This window comes from Saimiri boliviensis, chromosome 4 (assembly GCF_048565385.1).
Source record: "Saimiri boliviensis isolate mSaiBol1 chromosome 4, mSaiBol1.pri, whole genome shotgun sequence".
Classification (NCBI taxonomy): Eukaryota; Metazoa; Chordata; class Mammalia; order Primates; family Cebidae; genus Saimiri; species Saimiri boliviensis.
This window is the reverse complement of record NC_133452.1, coordinates 94,244,392-94,263,345: the sequence shown is the minus strand read 5'-3', so window position 1 is coordinate 94,263,345 and position 18,954 is coordinate 94,244,392. Positions and strand designations below refer to the sequence as shown.

Genomic DNA, 18,954 nt, shown 5'->3' with positions numbered 1-18,954 from the left:
CAACAGATTGCAGAAACAGTTATAGGACTCCAACTGTCTTCTCTTAATCCATACATTAAAGAGATTTGCAAAAATGTAAAAGAATGATGCTTTTATTATATATATTTTTAAGAGGCAAACTTATTTTTCATAAGAAATGTTACTAATGTTAATATGTTGTGGGTTTATTTTGATGTGATTTGATGATTATTGAGATAGGATATTGCTCTGTTATTCAGGCTGGAGTGCAATGGCATGATTACTGCTCATTGCAGCCTCAGCCTGCTAGGATCAAGTCTTCCTCCCACCTCAGGCTCCCAAGTAGCTGTGACTACAGGTGTGTGCCACCATATCTGGCTAATTTTAAAATTTTCTTGTAGAGATGGGGTTTCCCTGTGTTGCCCAGCTGGTCTGAAACTCCTGGGCTCAAGCTATGCTATCCTCCTGCCTTGGCCTCCTAAAGTGCTGGGATTCTGGGTAGTAGCCACTGTGCCCTTCCTTATTGTTTCTTTTAAATGAACTAGTAAATAAAATATTGATAGATACTATACAAATAAAGAAAGAAATTCTTGGGAATCTTCAGGAAGTTTTAAGAGTGAAAATGGAAACTGACGTCAAAATATTTGAGAACTGCTGTGTTAAGAACTTTTTCCAAAGCCAGACATGGTGGTTCATCCCTGTAATCCTAGTGCTTCATGTGACCAAGGCAGGCAGATCACATGAGGCCAGGAATTCAAGATCAGCCTGGCAAACATGGCAAAAACCTGGTCTCTACTAAAAATACAAAAATTAGCTGGGCATGGTGGTGCTTGTCTGTAATCCCAGCTACTTGGCAGGCTGAGGCACAAGAATTGCTTGAACCTAGGAGGCAGAGGTTGCAGTGACCTGACATTGCCTCATTGCACTCCAGCCTGGGCAACAGAGCAAGACTGTGTCTCAAAACCAAACCAAACCACACCAAAACAAAACCTTCCAAATATGTATCAGGAATGGATTTGCAAGCCTTGTGTCTTTAGAAAGAGACAAGTAGCATAAATGTTTAAATCAGTACGGAATATAAGATAAAGGGAGTGGTGGAAGGCACAAATTGAAGTATATGTTTAGACCAAATGCACAATCATTCTTTACAGAACACTTTCTTGCTATTTAAATAGAGCAAATTTGTTTTTTTATTTCATTTATAGGTGACTGCTTTCTTACATATTGAGTATTCCTAAAATATTTTTTTAAAGAAATTGAATCTTTCTTTAATGAAGGACACAAGAAGAGATTCTTTCTTAAAGAAAACCAATTGCAAAGTGAATAATTCTTACCTGAAACAAAATTTCTTCCACATGCATAAAACTGTAATTTTATGTTAGATTTAAAGTTACTTAAATATACATGCACTGATCTTAATTCAAATTAAGTTGTTTGAATTTAAAATATAGACCTTGATTTTCTAGTGTATGATACAATTAGTTTTATTTTCTGTTCTACATTGTTAATTTTAATTAAATTCTGGATCTAACATTACTATTTTAGGTTGTCTTTCTTCTGGGGAATTGGGATGAATTTCTATATGGAAATAGCAAAGATGAGAGCTGGTAGAAGACTTTGGGCTCACTTAATAGAGAAAATGTTTCAGCCTAAAAACTCGAAATCTCTTCTCCTAAGGGCACATTGTCAGACATCTGGATGGTCACTAACTGAGCAGGTGTGTATATAATTTAAAATGTAGAATTTTAATAAAGTTATATATATGTATATGTATATATATTTATTTATGTATGTATATGTATATATATATATATATATATACATATGTAAATATATACATATTTTTCTGAGCAATGTGGCACAACCAGGAAATAAATTTCAGAACCAATCTGTTAATATTTGAAAATCATAAATATTCTGAAGCATAATATATACTTATGTTTGTATTCATACATAATATAAATAAATAAATAAAATTGCCTCTAGTGGTTAACAATGTAAAATCACTTACATACTATCTTCCGTTTAGTGCTAAAACACTTTTGTAAAAGTAAACAAGGCTGGGTGCAGTGGCTCACGTGTGTAATCCCAGCACTTTGGGAGGCTGAGGTAGGTGGATCACCTGAGGTCAGGGGTATGAAACTAGCCTGGTCAACATGGCAAAACGCTGTCTCTACTAAAAATACAAAATTAGCCGGGAGTGGTAGTGCCTGCCTATAATCCCAGCTACTTGGAAGGCTGAGACAGGAGAATCACTTGAAACTGGTAGGTGGAGATTGCAGTAAGCTGAGATCTTACCACTGTACTCCAGCCTGGCCTACAAGAGCAAAACTCAGTCTCAAAAAAATAAATAAATAAATAAAAATAAAACAAAGTAAATGAAATTTAATCATGAGGAGGAAGCAAAAGTCATTAATACTTTCATATAATTTGAAGAGTTATAATTCTTTTTTTTTTTTTTTTTTTTTGAGACGGAGTTTCGCTCTCGTTACCCAGGCTGGAGTGCAATGGCGCGATCTTGGCTCACTGCAACCTCCGCCTCCTGGGCTCAGGCAATTCTCCTGCCTCAGCCTCCTGAGTAGCTGGGATTACAGGCACGCAGGCACGCACCACCGTGCCCAGCTAATTTTTTGTATTTTTAGTAGAGACGGGGTTTCACCATGTTGACCAGGATGGTCTCGATCTCTCGACCTCGTGATCCACCCGCCTCGGCCTCCCAAAGTGCTGGGATTACAGGCTTGAGCCACCGCGCCCGGCCGAGTTATAATTCTTAACATAAAACTGCGTATTTAAAAATAATTCAATATACACATACATATTTTATGTGTTACAGTTATATGTTTAAGCAACATGCAAACAAACTGTTTAAAGTGACTATTTTTACTTGGGTAATTAAATTTGTTCTCTTTAAAATTGTATGGTGAAGGTCTTGTTTTTATACATGTTCTCTTTACATATTGATATATTTAAAAATAATTTATATGTGCAAAGTTACATTGCTTTTTTATAAATTTAAATGTTGAATAACAACTATTATACTCTATATTATACTCTATATGAAATATAACTTCAGGTTCTTATAAATGGAGAAATAGAGTTTTTTTTTTTTTGTTTTTTTTGTTTGTTTGTTTTGTTTTTTAGGGTTGGAAGGAACTTTAATAATCAATTTTATTTTAACCTGCTTCTTTTTTCAGCTAAGAAAACTGAAGTTCAGAGAGATCTAATGACTTGCCCAAATTACAGTTAGGTGTACAATAAACTAGAACTCCAATTTCCGATATCTCAGTTCATTGTTCATCTGTTTCATTAACATTTATTCAGTGCCTGTTTTGTACATATCATTGTGGTAGATACTGTGAGGTAGCCAAAATAATTAGGAGAGAGTGAATTATAATTTGTAAGAGATAATCTTTTAGTGCTTAAGAGAAGATTAAGCACTTAAGAGAAGATTAAGCACAAAACACCAACTCTAACTCTTCTAATCCTGGCTTCTAAACTAATTTGTCTAAATTTATTTGCTATTTTGAAGCTTAATATGGAAATTGACATAGCAAGTATGCAGCAGTTACTGTTTAATCATGTTGCTGTTTATAGTTGCAATATCTATCACCTGTTTGTTTGACTTTTTGTTTTTATCAAATATTTTAGGATCCTTACAATAATATTGTCCGTACTGCAATAGAAGCAATGGCAGCCGTGTTTGGAGGGACTCAGTCTTTGCACACAAATTCTTTTGATGAAGCTTTGGGTTTGCCAACAGTGAAAAGTGCTCGAATTGCCAGGAACACACAAATCATCATTCAGGAAGAATCTGGGATTCCCAAAGTGGCTGATCCTTGGGGAGGTTCTTATATGATGGAGTCTCTCACAAATGATGTTTATGATGCTGCCTTAAAGGTAAGTTTTTCCACTTTGCAACTTTGTTTTCATGATTTACAGATTTATAAAGATTTATAGATTTTAAAACTTATAAGTTGAGATTTATAGATTTTAAATTGATAAATCATAAACTTACAGATTTATATCACAGTTTACACAATGTTAGCCAAAAAAGGGAAATTCAGATTTGATTTTATAGTTTTCAAAACTGAATCCATTTAAAAATCCATTTGCATTCGTATTATTTTATTCAAAGAATTAAAAAGACAGCTCACACAAAAAACAAAAAAGCTTACAAAAAACAGCAGTTTTAGATCTACTTTTTTTCTCCTGCTTCCTGGAGTAAGATACATACTTTGCTTATTTTTATCTGCATAGTTTGAAATCATATGTATACGGTTTCTTCTAATTTTATCAACTGTAAATAAACATTGTTCATGAGACCTTAGACACTATCTATTGCTTTCCTAGTAGTGTAGCTTAGATTTTGGCTGATTAATACCCCTTCTTTCTTTCCTCCCTTACTGCCAATAGAATTATATCTCAATGTAATCTTTTCTGAAATCTTCTAATGTTCTCATTTGATTTAAAATGTTTTTTTCTCTAGTTCTGCTCACTACTGCTGTTCTTTCATTCCTCTTTGCCATTATACTAGGAAAATATTTTCATTTCTCCTATGTTGAATTCTGAATCCTAAATCCCATGTCTATCTCTTGGCTATTTGCAAGTACATCCCACAGAAACCTGCTAAAAAGGGTGCATGCGAGATAAATTATTTGAAACTTTGCCTGTGTGAGAATGTCTTTATTCTATTTTTATACTTGATTGGTAATCTAAGTTTGACATTATTTCCATTCAGGAAATTCATAAGCAAGTTTATAAACATTAATCTGTTTTTCATTTTAGATATTTATTCTGGCTTTCAATGTTTTTGATAAAAAATTTGATGCCATTCTCATTCAGGATCTTTCTTTCTGAAGCATTGGGACCTCTTTATTTTTTGTGTTGATGTATAACTTGGTGTATTTTTTTCCTACATGGTACTGAACCTTGGGTCTTTTTCATCTCACCTTTTTTTTAAAATATATTTTTATAGCTCTAGGAAATTTTCTAGAAAGTTTCTCTTTCTAGAACTCTTAGTCATAACCTACAGACCTCCTTCAATAATATGCTGATGTTCTTATGTTTTCTACAGTACATCTGTTTGCCTTTTTATTCAGTGTTCTTAAAGATTTGTCAACTTTCTATGTCTCTTAAGTATTTTTACATTCATTTATTATACTTTAAATTCATGGAACTCACTTTTGTTTTCTAACTTCCCCCTTATAATTAATGTCATATTAATTTGTTTCATTAGTGTAGAATCCCTTTTTATTCTGAATTCATCATATTTTCTGAAGTTTTCTTCTGCATCCTGTATTGTTTCTGTTTCCTCTCTGTGCTTTTTGTTTTTAGTCTTTAGTCAGAGTATAGGCTTTTATTTCAGTAAGACATTTTACCCTTACTTCTCTCTGTGATTTGGTGTTATGATAGTTCATTGCATATTGAATTCATTTTCCGTAGACAGTAGTAAATTTTGGTTCTCCTGACAATGAGAGAGGGGTGGTTGCAACTCCCAAACTGTCTTCTTCTTTTTAGCTTCTCATTTTACACTTCTGTAGAATCCAATACAGATTCTTCTTTCTTGAATTCATCAGGGAAAAGCAAGTTCACCTTGATCCTTTCTGCTAAGTCACATAACATTCTGCTGTTTTCTGTCTTCGTATATGAAGCTATGATTGAAGGTTTAAAAGTTCCTTTATTTCATTACATATGAGGTTACATTGTTTCTCTGCAGCTCAAAATCAAAAGTAATTGCATTTAAAAAAAATTTTTCTTAGAGACTTTATGTAATTATGAAAATTTTATGTAACTAAAAATAAAGATTAGAGAATTGATGTTGTCTTTAATTTTCTCTTAAGACTTAAGAGGTTTTGTGTTTTTCAGCATGTAATTGTTAATTTTTCTGTTGTCTTTTCAAGTAACTATAAACACACAGATTCTAATTAATGACTTTGATATTTATTTAATTCTGTTCTTATGGAGCATTAACAGATAGTTTATAATTTTATTAATATTAGTAATTATGTAACGGTCATAACAAATTTATATAGTTTATACACATTTTTAATATTCTCTTTTAGTTTTGTTAATGTTTTTATTTTTAGCTCATTAATGAAATTGAAGAAATGGGTGGAATGGCCAAAGCTGTAGCTGAGGGAATACCTAAACTTCGAATTGAAGAATGTGCTGCCCGAAGACAAGCTAGAATTGATTCTGGTAAGATAGTGAGAAAGTTCATATGTGAAATACAGCATTTAAAAAGAAAATTATTTCTGTTTGAAGATAGCATGTATAATTAATAAAACAAAAATAATAAAAATGGAACTTGGGTAAACTTTTTATCATATACTTATATCTAAATATATCTGTGTTTGTATTTTTGCATACATGGATGCACACAGACAAGCATAAGTACAAAGTGTGTGTGGATGTCTACCCATTGTATATATGTACATGTTTGTGGGTAGATGTCATTAACATTTTGAAGATGATGCTGTTGAAGATCACAGTGCTCTCTGCATTGGAGTATTCATTCAGCGAATACCTTTTTAGTTTATTTTATATGAGGCACTTTCTATGTCTGGGCATACAACTGTGAACAGGACAGGCATGACCTCTTTGCACACAGATCTTACAGTCTAGTAAAAGAGAGGAAAATGAAAAAGTAAATAAAGAATTATAGATCATAATAAGTGCTATGAAGGAAATATGTAGGAGTATAACCAGGGGTAGGAGGTGTGGAATGTTTTATATAAGAGTAATAATCTGGTAGTTAGAGGTAAAATATATTCTTTATCATGTAAGGAAGTATCTTTGTAATTTTGATTTACTACTTACAGATTGTAGAAGGGTTATTTATTTTGTTTAAAAGTGATTGGCTGAATTCAAGAAAATATTAGAAAAGCTACTGTGTATTAATTCTCTACCTTATGGCAACTTCTCTTGTTTTTATTTTGAAGTGTTAGAAGGTTTATTAGAAATTATGGGAAAGTGTATGTTAATAATTTGGTAAAATAATGAAAGTCTTTCTTACAGAGACTCTGACATATGCCCCTTCTTTCCTTTCACACCCCATTCCCATATTGGGATTTGCTGATATTGAAATTTCATTAATAATTAAGAATACTACTTAAAGACATTAAATTTATAAGGAAAATACATCATAACCAGAGCATTAGAATTAGGTAATTATTTGCGAATGAAATTTTTCTTTGGGAAATTACCAGGCTCTGAAGTAATCGTTGGAGTAAATAAATACCAGTTGGAAAAAGAAGATGCTGTGGAAGTTCTGGCAATTGATAATACTTCAGTGCGAAACAGGCAGATTGAAAAACTTAAGAAGGTATTAATAGCTTTTTTTGTTTGTTTCTTTAGTATTTTCTGTGTTCTGGGCACTGCTAAGCTCTTAAATTATCCTGATTAATTTAATCCTTACAACAGCATGAGGTGGGTATTATTTTCCATCATTTCAAATATAAGGGAACTAAAGATAAAGCATTGAGAAACTTGCTCAAGATAAATAATTAGATAACCAGAACTCAGTCTTAGTCTGTTGAAAGCAAAACCTTGTTTTAAACCATGATATCTACCTCTGTGAAACTTAAATGTTGTTATTAAAAATCACACTACAATAAAAATACCTTCCACAATTTGTAGATTAGAACCAAGGCTTAGATGATTATATAACTTATTCAAAGTTAAACATAGAATAAAGTTTAGAGTTAGTATTTGAACCCAGGGCTTCTTATTATAATTTCTTTCATTAGAATGATGGCATCTGATACTACTATGAAGTAATTACTTACTTTTTGATTTTTAAAATTCGACTATATTTGGCAGTGTTTTAGTAAGCTACAATTTATAATAAACTTTATTTATTTTGATTGACACTAGAGTACTGTATTTTCTTCTTATTTTTAGTTTGTCACTGAGTTGGTACAAAGTATATGAAATACTAAAATAAATAAATCAAATTAATTGTCACTGTTGTAACCTATATATTTTTGTTGTATTAAGCTACTTCGGCCTCTTAATCTTTGACATTTGTAATTACTCCTATTTCCAAGGTAGAAAGCTTAAAAATTTAATGGTTTTTCTTTGTTCACTTTTCCTGAGATTGTTTAATATATGACTTTTTTTAGTTCAATCTGTAAAAATCGAATAGATATTTGTAAACCCTTCTCCTCTCTTACACTTTTTCTTATTAACTCTGTATCTTCATAGCCCGAGGGATTTCATTTATCATACATGATGTAAACCTTATTTTGGGCAACAGAGAGAAATTCAATAATGACAATATAGGAGTAATAGTTAACATTTATTGAGCACTTACTATGTACCAGATACTGTACTAAATGCTTTTCTTGAATTATTATTGTTTTTGTGTATTATTTTATTTAACAGGTAGTTACTGTTTTTATTTCCATTTACAGATGAGGGAAGCAATGATTGGAGAGTCTCGTTTAGTTGCTTAAGGTTATAGAATAAGTGAGAAAGCTGGGATTTGACTGCAGGCTTTTTGACTTTAGTGCCAGTTTAGGGGAAATGGATATTATGATGTAACTTTTTCCTAGTTTTGAATTTTCTTAGGACCATCACCAAATCAAAGTTCTTCTATTATAAAAATTAACTTTCATAGCTAGAATCAGATATTTTTATAGCAAAATATATTTCTGCTGCAATACTGTGAGCTCTTTTCAGTAATGAACTCAAGTTTATATTTTCTTATGTTTTCCTTTTAACCACAGTTTTAACAATATTTTACCTGTGGTGTTTTTTTAAAAAACAAACAAACAAACAAACAAAAAACATGAACTACCTCAACAGTGAGTTTATATTGAATTATTTTTTCTGTAATCCTCAACCCTAATTAATTTTAGCATGTATTTTCACTCCCTAAATTTTAGTAATCTGTTGTTGAGGTAATTATAGCAAACTACCTAATCTAAGGATTACTAGTTTTTTGGTAAACCAGAAAAGGTATAATTAATTCTCAGAACTTTGCTCAAATGTCACTGTATCTAAGAAGCTTACAGTGATCCAATATCTACAATAGCACCCTACTTCCCTGTGCCAAATCACTTCTTTATTTACTCTAATATTTACTTTATTTTTCTCTTGTATTTTATGTGTTTATTATTTCTCCAATAAAAGATAAAGAAAAATGAGCATTTTTATGGGAAATTTGGAGTTGAGTTTTTTGTTACCCTAAATATAGTTGTACCTCCATATCTGTGGGTTCCATGTCTATGGATTTAACCAATAATGAATTGAAAATATTTTAGAAATAAAGAATGGATGCATCTGTACTGAATATGAACAGACTTTTTCGTGTTATTTCCTAAACCATACAGTACAACAATTATTTATGTAGTATTTACATTGTATTAGAAATTATAAGTAGATGATTTAAAGTATACAAGAAAATGTATATAGCTTATATGTAAATACTACATAATTTTATATAAGGGCCTTGAAAATCCCTGAATTTTGATATCTGTAGATAGGGTGGGCAGTAGGTTATGAAACCCATCACCCACAGATATTGAGGGATAACTGTGTAAATTTTCTGTACCACCTCTGCTTATAGATACTATGTAATATTAGTGGCATCTTGAACAGTATCATATTTTAGACTCTTTTATACAGGTGGTATAATTCGTAAAAAAATTGATTTATGCAACTTTATTTTGACAAATTGTTGGCAGAGCAGAGTTAGGAGCTGGGGAAAAGTTTTTATTTTTGTTTTTACCATGCTTTTCACTGTATTTCTTTATGTTAGACTCTCTTTCCCTCTTGGGATTATTTTAAAATAAAAACACAGCAATATACATACATATTATTATCAATATATTGTTATTTATCTAAAGGAAACAAAATATAACTAAAATATTCTCAAGTTTCTATTTTTTTCTTGTCACTATTAATCTTTAGTGTTCCTTCAGAATACTTCATATGAAAGACCCACTTGTTTTCAATGTCTTGCTACTTTAGAAAAGCCTAGTGGTATGTGCTACTTGGGAAGGTCAGCAATATTATTGCCTTGCATGTTTTTGATTTGTTAGGGTTATACCAAATGTAATATTATCTTAGGAAATCCTGATTGATGAAGGAACTGAATGAATGAAATTCCTAGATTGCATATTATTCTTTTAATTTTTTTCTCTTATATTTGGAGTTAGGATTATGGAAAAAATTGCCATATGCTATGTATCAGGGTTTAATCTCGTGATCTGTTTTATTCTCTTTTTATGTAAATTGTTCCTTTCCTTGACTTTTTCCATAAGATCAAATCCAGCAGGGATCAAGCTTTGGCTGAACGTTGTCTTGCTGCACTAACTGAATGTGCTGCTAGTGGAGATGGAAACATCCTGGCTCTTGCAGTGGATGCATCTCGTGCAAGGTAGAGATACATAAGATTGGAGATTTCCAAACATCAAAAGTTGACCAGTTCAGCTTTTCAGAGTATACTTAAATAAAAGGTTGATCCTATAAACCATGTGAGCCCTAAAGAAAATAATAACCATAATAAATTTAATTCTTATTATTTTAAAATCTCTGTATGTCAAACATTCATGTATTTTGAGTGAAATATATTAATAATTGTATATTTTATTGTGAGGAATTTTGAAACTATTAAAATGAATCTATTTCACTGACTTGCAGGTTGAAGTGTGTTGGACTCTCAAGTATATCAGCAGGATTATGCTTATTTCCTTGATATTTTACCATTTAAAATGGCTTTGGGGTGGGCAGGGGGACATTAATCTGAGAATTGATAGGAAAAACTTGTCATCCCATTGCTTTTGAATTATTTTTAACCATGAAGCAACCAGAAGAGTAACCAACTTCCCCACACCCCATCCCAGTCCTTCTTCCCTTGTCATTAGAGCCATGTGCTCTTTTAGAAGTAGAAGACTTCTTGTTACCAGTCTTTTATCTCTTGTTGACATTTTGGTCTACTGCACTTGGTTTTCTACTGTAATATCATTGCTCTTACTAAGTTCACTACTGTACTGACCTCCTCTTTGTCTGATATTCTGGAAAAATTTTAGTTCATATCTCGAATTCTCTACAGTACTTAACATTACCGACCACTTTTTCCTTCTTGAAACTTTTTGCCTTTGTAACCCTTAACAAGCTCCTTTATCTCCTAACTTTTGTCATCCTGCATTTAGAAAAGGCTGAGTAAAACATGAATCTGATCTCATGTTATGTCTGTTTCTGTGTGACTGTAGGCATGATATTTGGCAAAGTGAAGTTTTTTTGTACTTACTATCTAATAGGATTGTTATGAGAAGACACAAAATCATTAAAAATAGTTCCTGGAAGAGAATATGGCACTTAATATGTTAATTGTTATTATTTTCTATTTGTTGTCATTTAAAAATTATCTTGTTATATATATTAATAGATATATAAATTCATTGTATTATTAAGAATCAGAAGAGATCTGAAATACTACCTTTTTTGCAAGCTAATAAGTTATCCTGTATAGTGGGGTGCTGGTTGGTGATATGCAATCCCTGAGTCAGAACCTAATGCCTGTTTATTACTGCAGTATTAGTAGCCATAATATCAGCAGGTTTTGGATTAGTTCTTCTGGTCCCCAGTTGATGTGAGTGTTGAGAAAACGTTGCTGCATGATACCTCATGTGCAGTGTATTGGGTTACATTCAAGGAGAGGAACCCTGAGCTTAGGGGTTCTGAATCTTTTATAATGGTTAATAAGCATGGTTCCTCTTTGTTCTAGAGGGAAACATTATTATATTGGACAGAAAGCAAACCTACCCTTTGCTCTGGAGGTAGTCAATATCTCTGTCTCCTAAGGCAATTCACTCTACAGACATCTTTGAAAAAAGAGTTCAGAGTAAAGAGCCATCAGTGCTTTGCTTCACAGTATGTGCAGAAAAACAAGTGACCCATGGAAAAAATTTTCCCAATATATGGAATATCATTAAATAGATTACTTTTGCTTTTACCTTGTGACTCTTGCCCATCTCTCTGACCTCATCTTATACTGCTTTCCTCACTATACTGTGTTCCTAACGCCCTTCTATTTTGAGACCACAAAACATATTTTCGTACATCTCAGAGCCTTTGCTTTTAGTACTTTCTCTTTCAAACACTCTTACTCTTTTATATTCCCTTGGGATCCCCCTTTTAATAATTTATATCTTAGTTCAAAAGTCATATCTTCACATCTTCAATAACTTTAAAATAGTTCTTCCAGACACCGCATTCCATCTTTGCCTTGTTTAGTGTTTTTATGGTACTTATTACCTTATGAAATTATCTTACTAATTTACTTGGTTGTTTATCATCTGCTTCCTCTGACTAGATATTAAGGTCTATAAAAACAAGCACTTTTTCTTTGGTCTCATTTATTACTGTATTGCTCTAGTAGATATAGAAATATAGTAATATATGGTGCATATTAGACACATAGCTAATGTTTGATGAGTTAGTGAACAAATGGATGGAATATGCTAAAAGATTTACTTCTTATCAAAAAATATTTATGGGAGTATTGCTTTTATCCATTTGAGTTGTTAAGTGGTGAATTATACAGCAACCTTCAGGTACTTGTCTGTATATATAATTTTTAAGTCATTCAGTCATTTCTTGGTTGACAAATGTTGAAAAGAGAATTGGGTACATAAAGGCATTCAGAATACATTTTCCATAAGTATTTTCAGAAGAGACACTTTCATAATACATTAAAAACATTCTTATTTACATTTTTACAGTTTATTGTTTACTTAGGTGGCAATGTCTAATTATATTGAATATTATGGTAAACAAATATCTTTATCACAAAATAATGAAGTTAATGGAACCACCGTTTAATGTTTTAGATGTACAGTGGGAGAAATCACAGATGCCCTGAAAAAGGTATTTGGTGAACATAAAGCTAATGACCGAATGGTGAGTGGAGCGTATCGCCAGGAATTTGGAGAGAGTAAAGAGATAACATCTGCTATCAAGAGGTAATACGTAAGGTTTCTTAGGCCAGAATTTCATCTTTTCTGTTAACACAATCCCCTTGAATTTACTGGGAGCTTAATTTTCTTACAACTGAGAAAATGTTTGAATTTAAAAATAATAAATAGTAAATTAAATAATAATTATATTATTTGTATTATATAGACTAACATATAATTAAAGCATATAATTCATTCATTATATATAATATATAATTAGAAATATATCATACTTGTTATATATTATATACCTATACTATCATTATTTTAATATGTATATGATAATATTTAATAAATATTAAACATTGAAACTAATAATATTAGTTCTCATATAATTAATATTTTGAACTTTCACCATAGCCCCCTTCAGGAGTTTCTCATGTCAAGCAGATGTTTAACTAAAAATGATAAATGCTTCATATCTTCCAGGTATTTATATTTCAGCCTGCTTACTATGGTAGAGTTTTATATTTTTTGGATTTGTTTACATTATTCATTGCTTAAATGATTCGTGGTGGCTCACACCTGTAATCCTAGCACTCTGGGAGGCTGAGGTGGGTGGATCACATGAGGTCAGGAGTTCAAGACCAGCCTGGCCATCATGGTGAAACCCCATCTTTAAAAAAAAAAAGTAAAATAAAAATTGTTAGTTTCATAATTGAAAGTAAGCATTTAGTTGGCATCTATGCATACATTAAAATCAGTGTTTATTGAACTGATAATAACTAAAACTTCCACGGCATGACTTGGAAATATAGATTAATGTGATCATATTTCTCAAGTATAAAACTGGCTTTCTGATGACTGGTCTTCCCAACCTCTGTAACAAGCTTCCCATTAAAAACCGAATTTCAATACTTGTACACTAGATAAACATCAAAAGAGCCAAGGTGAAAGTCATCAAAATGGAACTTTTTTCTTTTAACAAATATAAGTGCTTTTTTGTGTCGGAAGTAAATCTGTCAGTGGAGCAAGCAAACATTTTGATTATACATCATTATAAAAAACCATATCGTTGTTAGCTTGGGAGAGTTCACCCTTATGAAGGGTAGATGAGATACAAACAATTCAAAGCAGCTAGTGTGTCACATATATGTATAAATGAGTATGAAGTCCCTTTTAATTTAAATCTGCATGTTGTACTCTGTAGACTGGCTCATGAAGGTGGAAGGTTGTCATTTTTTTGTTTTACTTCACTATGATGTTCTTAGTGTTATGTGCTTACAGTCTGTGCCATCTTTGAGACTTTCCTCTAAGGGGGAGATGACTTTAATGGAGCTCTCAATGTAAAATAGATATATTAATAAAATATGGGTGGGAGCAGGGAGAACATCTGGAATAATAGCCAATGGATACTGGGCTTAATACCTATGTGATCGGGTGATCTATGCAGCTATTCACCATGGCATATGTTTAACTATGTGACAGACCTGCACATGTAGCCCAGAATGTCAAATAAAAATCAGAAATAAAAAAAAATAAAAAGAAAACAACAAAAATTCCCAAAATACAAGTAAACAAATTAGGTACTTTTAAATAAACTTGAAAGAGTTGCTGTGAATGAATTAGTTTTTATATCCTACCTTTGGAAAATTAATATCTAACTACTGATATATTTTTAAATGTTTTTTAGGGTTCATAAATTCATGGAACGTGAAGGTCGCCGACCTCGTCTTCTTGTAGCAAAAATGGGACAAGATGGCCATGACAGAGGAGCAAAAGTTATTGCTACAGGATTTGCTGATCTTGGTTTCGATGTGGACATAGGCCCTCTTTTCCAGGTACTAAAAACTGTTGAGGGGAATTTCAAAAGTATTTACTAGTCACCTACATTTAGAAAATGTAGTAAAATGATGACAGACCAAGACATTGAGCAAATTAACACATCTCCTGGTAACTGGTATGCAGCCATTGACTTGGCAAATGCCTTTTTTTCCATTCCTGCCCAGAAGTTCCACCAGATGCAAATTGCCTTCAGCTGGCAAGGCCAGCAATCTATCTTTACTGTCCTACCACAGAGATATATCAGCTCTCCAACTTTATGTCATTATCTTATTCAGAGAGACCTTGATCGCTTATTGCTTCTACAAGATAGCACACTGGTCCATTAATTGATGATATTATGCTGATGAAATCAGTGAGCAAGAAGTAGCAAACACACTGGACTTAATGAGACATTTGTGGGCCAGATGATGTGAAATAAATCTGACTGAAATTCAGGAAACTTCTGCCTCAGTAATCTTACTAGGGGTCCAGTGGTGTGGGGCCTGTTGAGATATTCCTTCTAAGGTGAAGGATAAGTTGCTGCATCTGTCCCCTAATAAAACCAAGAAAGAGGAACAATGCCTAATGAGCCTATTTGTATTTTTGGAAGCAACACATTCCTCATTTGGGTGTGTTACTCCAGCCCATTTATTGAGTAACCCAGAAGGCTGCCAGTTTTGAGTGGGATCCAGAAGAGTAGAAGGCTCTGCAACAGGTCCAGGCTGCTGTGCAAGCTGCTGTGCTCCTTGGGTCATATGACCCAGCAGCTCCAATGGTGCTTGAGATGTCAGTGGCAGATAGGGATGCTGTTTGGAGCCTTTGGCAGGCCCCATAGGTGAATCAAAGCAGAGGCCTCTAGGATTTTGGAGCAAGGCCTTGCCATCTTCTGCAGATAACTACTCTCCTTTTGAGACAACTCTTGACCTGTTAGTGGGCTTTGGTGGAAACTGAACGTTTGACTTTGAGTCTTCAAGTTACCATGTGACCTGAACTGCCTATCATGAACTGGGTGCTTTCTGACCCATCTAACCATAAAGTGGATCATGCACAGCAGCATTCCATCCTCAAATGGAAGTGGTATATATGTGATCAAGCTTGAGCAGGTCCTGATGGCACAAGCAAGTTACATGAGGAAGTGGCTCAAATGCCCATGGTCTCCACTCCACTCCTGCTACCCTGCCGTCTCTCTTCCAGCCTTTACACACACACACACACACACACACACACACACACACACACACACAAAGGAGAGTTTATTAAGTGTTAACTCACATGATCACAAGGTCCCACAATAGGTCATCTACAGGCTGAGGAGCAAAGAAAGCCAGTCCAAGTTCCAAAACTGAAGTGTTTTGAGTCCAGTTTTTGAGGGCAGGGAGCATCCACCATGGGAGAAAGATGCAGGCTTGGAGGCTAGGCCAGTCTCTCTTTTCACATTTTTCTGCCTTCTTATAAATAGACCTGCTGGCAGCTGATTAGATGGTGCCCACCCAGATTAAGGGTGGCTCTGCCTTTTCCTAGCCCATAGACTCAAATGTTAATCTCCTTTGGCAATACTCTCACAGGCACATTTGGGATCAATTCTTTGTATCCTTCGATCAAGTTGACACTCAGTATTAACCATCACACACATAGTCCAGTTCATTATAATAGAAATAAAAATAAAATACAATTAATTTTCAGACCTGTAAAAGTATCAGTTCAGAACTAAAACTTTGATTATGCCTCTGGAACTGTGAAGATTACTTTCAAAGATCTTATTGTACTCTTTATTGAGATTGACTAATATTTTGTGGGAAAGATAGCCCACATGGACTGGTGAAAAGTGTTTTGAAAAGGAAATCAAATATCAGTATAAGCTCAATTCATAAGTAAGGTTATTTTTGTTTTTTGTTTGTTTGTTTTTTAACACTCTGCTAATATGTTACTTAGTCATAGAATATTAGACTTAGACAGGAAACTAATTTGCTGGAGATAAATTGCACAGACACTTTCCATAGAAAGATAATACAAAAAACTTTGTTTAAAAAGTATGTTGTAATAATTTTATATGAAAAGCTTTATCCACTACGTATTTATTGATCATCAACCAGATGCTAGTCTCTGAGTAGAGTAGGATACAATTTTGTCCTCAAGGAGGTTACAATTTCCTAACGAAGAGAGATTTACTTATTTATAATTACATCAGAGTATGAAAATTGCTGTAATTAAAGTATAGACGAGGAGGGCACCTCACTTGTTATAGGGAACTCATAAACTTACATTTGTGGATCCTTGAAACTTTTGTTTGTTTCAGAAGCACAGTGCCATACACTTTCTAGTAAAACCACTCTCTGAAGTGGATTGAGGAGCACTACAACTAGATGCAAGGAGGCATTGAAGAAAAGAGAAACAATAAAGACCTTAGCTAAGGCAATGTCAGAATATTAAGAGAAACCAAATCTCAGCTAGGAAAATTTAATGGAGGGAATACTTACAGATATCTAGGCAGGATTGATAGAACCAGCAGGGAATAGTGAGGCCTCCAGGAATTAAATTTTTAAGAATTTCAAAAGCCAGTTGTTTTTAATGGCGTAAAATGGTATCTCATTTGTTTAAGTTCCTTATAGATTTTAGATATTAGACCTTTTAATATTGCTTAAAACCAAAGGTAGTAAGTACTAAAAGCTCATCACTACCTGTACCTAATATATTTTATTTTAATCTGTGCTCTTTAGATTATTTCCATGTATTGTATCTATATGGTAGAGATTCTTTGTAACTGTGTGGCTATTGTGCATCTTTTTTTCTGCTTAGCATTTAGTATTGTCATGTTAAAAGCTTGAAAGTTGGTTATGGTTGGAATATTCACAACATAAAAATCAGCAGACACGAAAAATTAGGGATTGAGTTGTTTTCAGAAAATTTGATGAAAAATGTAAATAATCAGAACAAAGTTCTCTGAGAAAAAATATAACAATGCATATTAAATATAAAATGTTCTGATATATGTAGGCATTACATTGGGAAAAGCCCCCAGATTTGAGGAAACATTCTTCTAGTATTCAAGAAAATATTAGTTTTTGTTGTTTTTTTTAACTTTTAAGTTCAGGGGTACGTGTGTAGGTTCATTATATAGGTAAATTTGTGTCATTAAGCCTAATACCCATTAGTTATTTTTCCTGATCTCCCTCCTCCTGCTCCTCTACCCACTGATAAGCCCCCATGTATATTGTTTCCCTCTTTGTGTCTATGTGTTCTCATCATTTAGCTCCCACTTATAAGTAAGAACATGTAGTATTTGGTTTTCTATTCCTGTGTTTGCTAAGGATAATGGCTTCCAGCTTCATACATGTTCCTGTAAAGGACATGATCTCATTCTTTTTCTCTGACTGCATAATATTCCTTGGTTTGTATGTATCACATTTTCTTTATCTAGTCTATCACTGATGGGCATTTAGGTTGATTCCATGTCTTTGCTGTAGTGAATAGTGCTACAATGAACATACATGTGCATGTGTGCTTTTTCATTGTTTTGAGATGGAGTCTTGCTCTTTCATCCATGCTGTAGTGCAAGGTTTTCTTCACAACCTTTGTAGCATCTGTTATTTTTTTGACTTTTTAATATTAGCAATTTCTGACCAGTGTGAAATGGTTTTTCACTGAGGTTTTTATTTGCATTTCTCTAACAATCAGTGATTTTGAGCTTTTTTTTGGTATGATTGTTGGCTGCTTGTAGTTCTTTTTTGAAAAGTGTCCATGTCTTTTGCCCACTGAAAATTTTTTTTTTTTGTAAATTTGTTTAAGTTCCTTATAGTTGGTGGATATTAGACCTTTGTCAGATGTACTGTTTACAAAAATTTTCTCCCATTCTGTTTACTCTGTTGATAGTATCCTTTTCAGCGCAGACGCTTTTTAGCTTAATTAGATCTCATTTGTCAATTTTTGCTTTTGTTGTAATAGCTTTTGGCATCTTCATCATGTAGTCTTTGCCCATTCCTATGTTCTGAATGGTATTGTCTAGATTATCTTCCAGGGTTTTTATAGTTTTGTGTTTTACATTTAAGTCTTTAATCTATCTTCAGTTAATTTTTGTATATGGTATAAGGAAGGGGTTCAGTTTCAATCTTCTGCATATGGTTAGCCAGTTATCCCAGCACCATTTACTGAATAGGGAATCCTTTCCCCATTGCTTGTTTTTGTCAGATTTTGTTCCCATTGCTTGTTTTTGTCAATGATCGGATAGTTGTAGAAGTGCAGCCTTTTTTCTGGATTCTTTATTTGGTTT

The 18,954-nt window shown here is 33.1% G+C and overlaps 1 protein-coding gene across 4 annotated transcripts in view; it reads left to right on the top strand.

Moving 5' to 3' along the window:
• MMUT (methylmalonyl-CoA mutase) overlaps positions 1-18,954 on the top strand; it is a 41,913-nt gene that overhangs the window by 8,017 nt on the left and 14,942 nt on the right. For 3 of the 4 annotated variants that reach the window (XM_010333989.3, XM_010333988.2, XM_010333990.2), the window contains exons 5-12: positions 1,504-1,675; positions 3,607-3,855; positions 6,045-6,156; positions 7,167-7,282; positions 10,227-10,342; positions 12,798-12,929; positions 13,284-13,352; positions 14,557-14,704. In XM_010333989.3, the coding sequence (XP_010332291.1) occupies positions 1,504-1,675; positions 3,607-3,855; positions 6,045-6,156; positions 7,167-7,282; positions 10,227-10,342; positions 12,798-12,929; positions 13,284-13,352; positions 14,557-14,704 (1,114 nt within the window). The remainder of the gene's footprint in view (positions 1-1,503; positions 1,676-3,606; positions 3,856-6,044; positions 6,157-7,166; positions 7,283-10,226; positions 10,343-12,797; positions 12,930-13,283; positions 13,353-14,556; positions 14,705-18,954) is intronic. The other variant, XM_003923094.4, reaches the window with a different exon arrangement.